This window comes from Vidua macroura, chromosome 17, assembly GCF_024509145.1.
Source record: "Vidua macroura isolate BioBank_ID:100142 chromosome 17, ASM2450914v1, whole genome shotgun sequence".
NCBI lineage: Eukaryota > Metazoa > Chordata > Aves > Passeriformes > Viduidae > Vidua > Vidua macroura.
The window spans coordinates 420,663-430,805 of record NC_071587.1 but is presented as its reverse complement, the minus strand read 5'-3'; the positions used below and the strand labels follow the sequence as shown (position 1 = coordinate 430,805).

Below are 10,143 nucleotides of genomic sequence, written 5' to 3'. Positions count from 1 at the left end.
AATCCTCCTTTCCTTTCCTTGTGGCCTCAGCAAATCTCACTCTGCTACCACCTGCCAGGGGCCTTGAGATGTTCTATCAGACAGCCATCACATTATCAGGGCCCCTGAAGCTCGAAAGACACAACAGCCAGTGCTGGCATATCAGCATCCTATGGGCCATGGGACTTCTTATCCCGTGTGTCACATCCTCTGCATATTCCAAAGAGCACATGGTGCCCAGGCACTGATGTTTTGGAGAAAGGAGTTCTGGCTGTGGAGCTGCTCTGGGGGCCGTGCGGGCCCAGCCCCAGGGAGGTGCCTGTGCTGAGATTCTGATGAATCTGCTCACACACGAGCAGGAAGCAGGGAACTGTGTCTCCTTTTCCCATCTAGACACTCTCTGACCCAGCAAATGCATTTCTAGTGCCGTTTTTCCCTTTCCTGATCTGTCTCACTCTAGTCTTGCTTTGTTGCCGACTGGTTTGGGGATTTTTCTAACCTGACTTTGCTTTTGGGAGAGGGTTTGTCGGGTGGTCTCATTACAGGAGAACCAATTCCCTCATGTATTCTTGTTTGCCACCACCTGCGGTCCCAGGGTGGGCAGGGCCAAAGTCCATCTCTCTGTGTGCACAAAACCCAGCCTGGAAGCACAGGGCTGTGATCATTCCCACTCTGTACAGCCCTGAGCTAAACAGGCTGCATTTCATCCACCTCCAAGGCACAGCACTGGGATGTTCTCCCCAGAAAAGGTGCTGATGTAAACACCAGCTGAGGGCTCAGAGCTCAGAGGTTGCATGGATAGCACTTTTGCCATCAAGAATTTATTTTTCCCTGTTGGAACAGGGAAAGAAATTCCTTATACTGAGAGGCAGAGATGTTGAAATAAGCATCATCACCCACGAAAGAGCAGCTTTTATGGGCTGTGAAAACAGCACTGAAGGGCAGATATTTGCAGAAAGGCAGCTCCTCAGGGCTCTGGTCCTGAAGGGCATCCATCTGCAGGGAAGCCCTTAAAACCAGGCTGAGTTTTCCTCTTTGTCCTTGGACATTACTCCAGGCTTTCACACTGCCTTCACAAGGCACAGGATGGTTTAGCTGCACTGTCTAATGGGGTTGTTTCCAGTGGGTCTTACAGGCAGCTCCATAGGTGCCAGCACAGACAATTCCAGATGAATGCACCTATCAAAGGTTTTTAAATTTGTGCCAGGGAGTCATTTCCTGGGGAGAACAGGAGTGGAAAATAACAGAATCCAAGTATGGTGGGGAGAGGAGCTTTGGGACTAGGCATTACAACCTGCAGTTATCCCAAAGGAGACACAAATTATTTAAATAAAAGGGTTTTCTATATTTTAAGTTTTTGGTAGAATTAATCCTTAGCTCTGTGTATGCCCCACTCAGTGCAATGGTGTTGCTGCCCAGAGGAGAGGCTCAGAGACACTGTGACATTTTAGTAATAGACAGTTTTCCCAGTTACCAGTTTCTGAGAAAGCTCTGGTGCTTCAGAGCTTGTTCTCCAACAGAACAGCCAAATGTGGAAAATTCTCGACTGTGAGCTACATCCCAACACTTCCAGGAGAGCTTTTATTTCAGTAGGCTCAGGGACAAGATAGAACATCTCTTGGACTGTTCCTGTCTGTGTTGAGCTATTCAGGACTTAGAAAAGGCTTTTTGAATTTTCTACACAGCGATGTGTAATGGCTAAATTTACCTACAAGTCAAAATATCTATATATTGTAGCAAAAAAAATACAGCAACTTGTAAATTAGTTGCTGCACACAGAAAACACTCCCTGAATTTGTGAAATCATCCAAGCCCTTTCCACTTTAACAGGTCGCTCACTACCTGTTGCACTCATGAATCAAGCTTGTATTAAATGAAAAACACCTGAGACTTGAGAGATTCTCCCAGTTCTGTTATCTCAAACTCAGCAATTGCTTTGTTACAGATTCACTCAGGGCAACACCCTGGAAAGGGAAGGCAGTGGTGATGCCCTGGGCTGTCACAGGCAGGGATTTACCAGCATGGAAGCACGAGGTGAACACAAGCTGCTTATAAAGCAGCTGGGAAAAATCCTGGAGTAGGACTAAATGTGGCCTTTTTATTATTTTGATTATGTAGTATGAAATATAAAAATGTTATCTGCATGTGAACAGAAATGCTTATATAAAATCTAAATATTTAATGTAATACAATATAATAATTAGATATATAGAAGTTTATCTCAACTATACAGCTCATAGTGTACACTACGAATGCTTTGAATGTAAAGCCCAGCAGACTGTAAGAGTGCATTTATCCACATATTGAGAGGATTTTTGTCAACAGATTGGGAGAATTTTCCTAATTCAGAACATTAAAGGGAAGTCAGGACACACTCTTGGTGACTCCAGGCAGATGTTTGGGATTCTCCTGTTCAGCTGTGCGTGGAAGGGTCTCCACAGACAGAGCCCTTGGGGCAGCCCAGGCTCTCAGGAGGCTGTGACAGGGCACTGTGGGACTGATTCTGGGGCTGTCTCAGACTTTCCTTCTAGGCTGATTCTGTCTCTGAAGTAGAAGAACCAGTGCCTCAGAACGCTGGAAGAACAGAACCTAGAATTGAAAAATAGCATGTCTCAGTTATTTTCTGCTCTTCAGCAGGCAGAGCAGCACTGTTCTGAGCATAGAGGACAAATGCAGGAGCTCAACACCCAGGTAAGCTGTGCAGTGGCATCCTCTTCTCCAGAGACACACAACAGCACCTTTGGCTTGGAGGCCCCAACATCTTTCCCCTCCCAGCAGCATGCACAGCTGCCGTGTTCTGCCCGAGGCTGCTGCTGCATGCTGAGGCCAAGGCTGGATCTGCTGTCTGCTGCCGAAGTTTCCCCCCCATTCTCTCTCCGGTCCCAGCAGGAAATCTGGGAGGGGAGCAGCAGCAGACTCCTCTGGAGCTTCTCTGTCCCTCAGTTAGCAGTGTTGTCCCAGACAGAGTTGGTGCCTGTGCCAGGCACTGAGCAATGTGGGGACACAGAGGTGGCTATGGCAGGCTGGGCAGGGCATTTCCAGCACAGCCATCTCAGCTGCTGTTCAGAGCTGCAGCCTCAAGGGTGCCCATTGCCTTCTTTTCCCTCTTTTCTCTGCACGTGTCTCTCCATGTCTTTCTCTCCAATGTCACCATTGGAATCCTTGCTTCTGGTTTTGGCATGGTTTTTGCCTGAAATAATTTCTTCTTTGTTGCTCTCCCTACGGCCCACTCTGCAGCCTCAGGAGCAGCCCTGTCCCTGAGGCTCTGTGCATCCATCTTCCAGATGCAGGCCATGCTGCTGGCAGAGATAGAGAAGACAGCTCACCAGGCAACTCAAAAGAAGCAGCTGCTGGAAACTGAGGTCTCTGAGCTGCGTGTGAAGCTCCAGAGCTCTGAGGAAAGAGCAGAGGCCATTGCCACACAGTGTAAGGACATGGAGCTGGAGCTGAGGAAGACACAGGCTCAGAGGGACCATCTCAGAGCCCACAATCAGGAGCTGCTGAAACAGCTGGAGCAAAGCGAGCAAGGTACAGCTTCTCCTCTCCTACCCACTGCCCCATCCTGTCTCACCTGTGGGGATCTCGCTGATGGCTTGCAGAGGAAAAGTGCCCAGAGATGGCAGAGGGGAAAAACAACCAGCAGGAGATTTATCCATCCAAGTGCCAGTGAAAGTTTTTTCTTGAGAAAGATGCTGTGGCTGGCAGTGCCACCTGGCTGTGCCATGGCTGATCCTGTGCACAGCTGGAGCCTTTCAGGTGCCGTCTCTGTGCTAAGGAGCTGTAGCTGGATGCCTCAGCTCAATTCCCCCAAACTCCAGGCCCTGCCAGAGCCTCCAGGCTATTGGCCTCTCTGGAGCAGGGCTGCACAGGCATCCCCTCGCCTTTGTCTCTCTTGGGTTGTTCACTCTGCACAAGGCCAAGAGCAAACATACTTTCCTATCCCTCTGAACCTTGCCCCTTTCATTCCTGCTTTTTTCTCTGCCTGGAAGTTGTCTTCATTTCTGTCAGCTTTGGAGCCCTTGTGGGCTCAGAGCCTGGCAAACTCAGACAGGCAGAGAAGACAGTGCTGTTGTCTCTGCAGGATGCACATCAGTTTGCCTTTGCTTTGCTTTTCCCCTTCTCCTTCCCTTTCCCTGCTGCAGATTGGTGGGAGGCAGCAGTCAAGCACATTTCTTGAGAAACTGCCCTGGAGAAAGAGGCCTCTGAAAGACAGGAAGAAACTGTGACTCTTCACCAGGAGCTGACATCTCTGAAGAGGAAATTGGAGAGCCTGCAGAAGGAAAGGAAGGATGTGCTGGTGAGATTGGCAGATGCCACAAAGGGACATTTCCTAGCTGTGTTTGCGCATTCTGTTAATAGTTCTAAGGAGCACCTTTTTCCAGTTAAACTTTTCCAATTGCATTCTTCTGAATAAGGAGGAGATGATGTTGTAGTCATGCCAAAGCCCGTTAATGCTGAGGCTGCTGATTTTCCTCCATGCTGGGCTTCCGTGCCCTAGAAGCTTTAGTTCTCAATATCCACACTGTCTCTATGGACATTGCATGGTTTGGGGAATTCCTTGTGTCCAAACCCACGTTCATATTTCTAAATATCTGGATCTGGAAGGAGGGGTGAGAAGACCAAGTTTGCTGTTAATAGAAAGGTGTTTGGCCTTGGCCATCTGACAGCAGCCAGTGGGGAGAGAAGAGAGGAAAGCCAAGTGCTGATCCACACCAGGACGTGTTGCCTGCAAGGGGAGAACTCATCGTGAGTGGCAGCAGAGAATGACAGACTGATCTGGCCATTGCTGCTCCAAGAGAGGGCAGTGGGGCTCTCGGGGATGGAGCCGTGGAAGCTCTACACAGGAGAGCTGGAAAACCACTGCTGTCAGCCCAACCCCAGGGAAGGAAATGCTGGGGGTGTTTGCTCTTCCCTTCCTCCCTGGTGATGAGCACATCCTCGTGGCATTGCCTAAATCCTGCTTAGCATGGACTTGAAATCCTGGCTGCAGTTCTGGCAGCTCCTCCCCAAAGGAGCACTGGAGTGGAGCTGCAAGAGGTCGGGGAAGGGCAGAAAGGAAGCTGGGACAGGCTGAGTGAGCTGGGAAAGAGCAGCATCAAGTGGGGAGCTCAGCAAAGGTCTGCAGCATCCCGAGGGGCAGAGAGAGAGGGGCAGCCTGTGCCTGCCTCTGCAGCAGGAGTCTGACCTGGGGGCTCTCTCGGACTGACCCCGGAGCTCTCCGGAGCTCGCCGCTCCGTGGGACTCTGTAGGACTGAGCGCGTGAGGCGCAGCGCACTGGCGACTCATGCCCAGAGCCTCGCGCTCGCCGGACCCCGCCCGCGCCCCCGCGCAGCGCTCAACCAGCACCCCCCCGAGCACGCGCGCGCTCAGCGCCCAACCAGCACCCCCCCGAGCACGCGCGGCGGCGCGGTGACGTTGGCGCGCGCCCCGCCTCCCGCTATAAAAGCGGCGGCGGGTGGTGGGCGCCATTGTGGTGCGCCCAGGCCCGGCCGTGCGGAGCGGGCCCACAGCGCCTCCGCCTCTCACGCCGCCAGCGCTCTCGCTCCTATTCTCTCTCTCTCTCTTTCTCTTTCTGTCTCTTTTCCTTCCCCTTCCTCTTCCTCCTCCTCTCCTTTCCTCTCCCTCCCCTCCTACCCCCGCCGCCGCGGACATGCCGCGCGTCTACATCGGCCGCCTGAGCTACCACGTCCGGGAGAAGGACATCCAGCGCTTCTTCAGCGGCTACGGCCGCCTGCTCGAGGTCGATCTCAAAAACGGGTGAGCGCCGCTCGTCCGTCCGCCCCTCCCGTGCGCCCCGGGCCGGTTGGGCCCGTCCATGTCGCGGCCGCTGCCGCGTGGCGCCGGCGCAAGATGGCGGCCGGGGGGAGAGCGGAGCGGAGGGGCCGAGACTTGGACCGGGGCCCGTGACATTGTGCTCCCGCCGCCGCCTGACCGGGCCTTTCTCCTGTGCCCAGCTACGGCTTCGTGGAGTTCGAGGACTCCCGCGACGCCGACGATGCCGTGTACGAGCTGAACGGGAAGGACCTGTGCGGGGAGCGGGTTATCGTGGAGCATGCCCGCGGCCCCCGCCGCGACAGGGACGGCTACAGTTACAGCAGCCGCAGTGAGTCCGGGCCCGTCCCTCCCCGCGGGGCTCGGGGCGGCGGCGGGCAGGGCCGGAGGCGGGCAGGGCTCGGCTGGCACCGAGCCCCGGGGCTGGGTGGGGGAGGTCGTTAGCGGGGGGTACCCGGGGCACCGCTGGGGCTGCAGCGGTTTCCTCGGCACCAGCGGTGCCCTCGGGTATCCCGGAGCAGTTGTGGCTGCCAAATCGTGGCCTTTTAGAAAGGGTTTGCTCTGCTAATTAACGGCTCCAGTATTCCTGGGAGCATTTAGATGTGACAGCGATGTTGCATCGGTAATGTTAGTGTATAAATTATCGTTGTGTAACTGGGGGAGAATCGCTCAGCTGTGAACTTTGTGATGGATTCAGTTGGATATATGGGAGGGGCGGGGGGAGGGTTTGGAGCAGGAATCTGTTGTGCTGAAGGGGGGGGGTATTGTAAATATTTCTGTGCTCAGCTCGGTCGTGTAGATTCTTGAGCTGAGCTGTGTAGAGCTTGAACAGCCTAGTACTGTAATTAAAAGTACTAAGGTTGATTTTTCGGTGGTGTTTGGAATCGTGGTGTTGGGGGGGGTGGGTTTCTGTCTTTTTAAAAAAATCAAATGTATGTTGTTTTAAAATTGTTGCATGTTCAATTCAAACTTTTTAACAAGTCCTTGATGTTTCAATTTAAAAGTGACCAGTGGGGCTGAGGCTGTGTCCACTGAGGCTAAGATGACTGCCTTTCCTGGCCATGGCTTTTCCATACATTGTGTGACCCTTGCCCTATGACCCTTTGGCTGACCTTACCGGAAGCCATGACGACAGCAGCCTTTTGCCATTAGACGCAGGGTGATGGTGAGGATTCCAAGGGTTAGACAAAACTGGTTAAACTGAACTAGGTGACTGTTACCTTGCGTGTTTTGTGGCCAAACCACCACCAAAAACCTCATACTGTGATGTAAGTACTTAGTGTAACTAGTAAACGTTTTTGTAAAATGTAGAAATGCATGTAATCAGTTAAGTTTTATATTTTACAATGTTCTGTAAAATAAAACTTAGCAAGGTGAATCTAATAAGGAGCAGTCACTCTCTAACAGATCTTAGGAGCACAGACTTGTAGGATGTTAGTCTGTTTGATTTGCCATTAATATAGATCATGGCAAAATTGCAAAGTTTATTGGAGGCTTAGCGAAATAAAGTCCTACTCCAGTAAATATGACTGTTAAACTAACTTTTTCAGAACATTGAGCTTCCTTCACGCTAGAAGACAACCTAACTTTGTTTCTTTGTACAATCAAGGTGGGGGTGGTGGCGGATATAGCAGTCGGAGACAGTCGGGACGAGATAAATACGGACCGCCCGTTCGTACAGAGTTCAGGCTGATTGTTGAGAACCTGTCCAGTCGCTGTAGTTGGCAGGATCTAAAAGTAGGTATTGATGTTCTGTGTGCAGTCTGTTGTGACTATCAGGAAGCAATAGCTTCCTTTAGTAGCAGCGTTGATTCTGTTGCAGTAGAATAATTAAAAAGTGTTTGTGCGCATTGAGAGCTGCTTGCAGAGCCCCCCTGTTCTGTAGCTGCCCTGTGCTCCCGGCAGGATTTCATGAGGCAGGCTGGGGAGGTGACCTATGCAGATGCCCACAAAGAACGTACAAATGAAGGAGTGATCGAGTTCCGGTCGTACTCGGACATGAAGCGCGCCCTGGACAAGCTGGATGGCACAGAGATAAATGGCAGGAAGATCAGGCTGGTGGAGGACAAGCCACGCTCCAGCCACAGGCGATCCTACTCTGGCAGCAGGTCCAGGTAACTCAGGGGACACGGTGGTCACTGCAGCAAAAGTGGTTACAATCAGCATGGGGCTGGGTGCCCTACCTGCAGCAGTTACCTAAGCTGATGGCTTAGGAATAGGAGGAGGCCTCAGTGTAGAAGGAAATATTTTACATCATACAGCAAAGCCAGGTTTGAGCAGTTTTTCACATGTGAAACCTCAGATGTGATTCACTGACAGTATGTTGACCCCACCCTGGTAGGACCACCCTGGCTCTTGAGAAGTTCTGTAGCAGCTTTTCTCTGTTAGATTATGCTGCTAGATAGCAGACTATATTAGATGCAATCAGGAAGATTTTCCTGTGAGGATAGATTTCCCAGAGAAACTGTGGCTGCCGCTGGATCCCTGGAAGTGTCCAAGGCCAGGTTGCTTGGAGCAACCTGGTGTAGGAAATAGATTTGTAGAGAATTTTTAAAGTTTGATAGAAAGTTTATGTAGTATGTATGTAACCACGTGGGATAGTGGAAGGTGTCCCTACTCATGACGGGGTGGAACAAAGTGATGTTTTAAGATCCCTTCCATCCTATGGAGGGCACAACGAGGCCAAGAGAAAAGGAATGACATTTTAAATGTCTGCAGGTCACGATCCAGGAGACGGTCTAGAAGCAGAAGTCGGAGGAGTCGGAGCAGCCGCAGCAGATCCCGTAGTGTCTCCAAAAGCCGTTCCCGGTAAGTGCCTCAGTGTTAACACTGCCAGTGCAGGAACTCCCTCACTGATAGATGTTTATAGCTGCTGGAAGTACACTGCAAGCCATGCAGTATAAACTCTCTCTCTCCCAATCTCTCCCTCTCTCTCTCTGTCTCTCTGTCTCTCTCTGTGAAAGATCTAAATCCAGGTCACGAAGCAAAGACCGCTCCCGTTCCCGATCCAAAAGCAGGAAATCCAGATCAAAGAGCAAATCCAAACCCAAGTCTGACAGGGGTTCACGCTCGCACAGCAGATCCAAGGAGAAGTCTGAGAAGTCCCGGTCCAGATCCAGGTCCAGGTCTCGATCTCCCAAAGAAAATGGTAAAGGGGATACTAAGTCTAAGTCCAGGTCCAGGAGCAGGTCTCGCTCCAACTCACCGCAGCAGCAGCCGTCTGCCAAGGCTCGCTCCGAGTCACCGTCCAAAAGAGCTGCGTCCAGGTCCCGCTCCAGGTCTCGCTCAAAGTCCCGCTCACGATCAAGATCCAGTTCAAGAGATTAGGACTACAACTCTCCTCTCACCTTGCACACTATTACGGAACATTTTCTTACCTGTCAGGCCATTAGTGTTATGTTAGTACTTCAGAAGTTGGTTTTTTCTCTCACAGGAGTGAATGGCCTAAGAACTAAGGCATAAGGCATAAAGGTTTAATTTGTATCCCAAATTTGACAATACCAGGTGGAATGGTGGTACAAAGCAGGAAGAGTCCCCATTTTGTAGAAATTGAGCTGAAAGTTTGATTTTATAGCATTTCTGCAGGAGTAACTTAACTACTCTTAAATGCAAAGGGTTTTTATATTAAAAATAAACTGAATATAGACAGGCTTAAATATGGGCTTTTTGAAAGTATCCTTTTTTCCTATTTTTTTCATGGCATTAGAACTATGGGTGTCATTAGCTTCATAGGATTCAGCTTGCTGCCAAAGGCAGGATTGCCTTGCTGGGCAGGTCACACAGTTTATCTTACTTTTGGAAGCAGTCCGCAAACTGTATAAACCAGTAACAGTACTAGGAAGATTTTAGACCAGCAATAAACTCAAGTTGGAGGACTTATGTTGTACCTTGACTTGCCAAAAGAACATTCCCCTCATACTGAGACTCTATTAAGGTACTCTGGAACCTGTATCCTACAGTATTGCTGAAAACCCCTTTGTTCCAGACTTGAAAGAATAAAAACTTTCTTGCTTGAATCTCAAGTGTCACTGTTGTCAGACACGAAGGTGTCTTTTGGCTGTGGTCCAAGTCACTAGTACGCTGTTTGGTTTGTCAGCCTCTGAATCCCCATTGGACATGAAACCCAGGTAAAGAAATATGTCTTCCCTCCCCTTTGACTCACTTATGTTAACATTTTGCTTCAGACTAGGAGAACTATAATCCTCTTGTGTGTAGGTCTGAACTTTATTGGAAATGTATTCTCTTGGAGCTAGAGTTCTAGTTTTAACAAAGGCTTTGCTAAACCACAGTTGCCAGTTCACGTAAATTGTGGAATAGGAGTCATCCCAAAAAATCCCCTTTATAGTTAAATTGATTTTTGTAACATGCAGTAGCAAACATTAGAACTGCCTT

The 10,143-nt window shown here is 50.3% G+C and overlaps 1 protein-coding gene and 1 long non-coding RNA gene across 2 annotated transcripts; one reads left to right on the top strand and one right to left on the bottom strand.

Moving 5' to 3' along the window:
- Positions 1-2,173: 2,173 nt before the first annotated feature.
- Positions 2,174-5,066, bottom strand: LOC128815675 (uncharacterized). Its single transcript, XR_008439703.1, has 2 exons — positions 4,352-5,066; positions 2,174-4,249 (listed from the first exon to the last, which is right to left on the bottom strand). It is a non-coding gene; the product is annotated as an uncharacterized LOC128815675 (long non-coding RNA).
- A 367-nt stretch (positions 5,067-5,433) lies between these two features.
- On the top strand, positions 5,434-9,767 carry SRSF6 (serine and arginine rich splicing factor 6). The gene is made up of 6 exons (XM_053992585.1): positions 5,434-5,736; positions 5,934-6,082; positions 7,361-7,488; positions 7,657-7,865; positions 8,470-8,559; positions 8,715-9,767. Exons 1-6 carry the CDS (start codon positions 5,630-5,632, stop codon positions 9,076-9,078), a joined length of 1,047 nt encoding a protein of 348 aa, XP_053848560.1. The 5' UTR covers positions 5,434-5,629; the 3' UTR covers positions 9,079-9,767.
- The last annotated feature ends 376 nt before the right edge of the window (positions 9,768-10,143 follow it).

What these genes read in the sequence shown, in the direction of transcription:
- SRSF6 (XM_053992585.1), top strand. Translation starts at nt 5,630, where the DNA reads ATGCCGCGCGTCTACATCGGCCGCCTGAGCTACCACGTCCGGGAGAAG. An exon ending in GTAGTTGGCAGGATCTAAAA is followed by an intron (nt 7,489 to 7,656) that starts GTAGGTATTGAT and finishes TGCTCCCGGCAG; the next exon opens with GATTTCATGAGGCAGGCTGG. An exon ending in TACTCTGGCAGCAGGTCCAG is followed by an intron (nt 7,866 to 8,469) that starts GTAACTCAGGGG and finishes AAATGTCTGCAG; the next exon opens with GTCACGATCCAGGAGACGGT.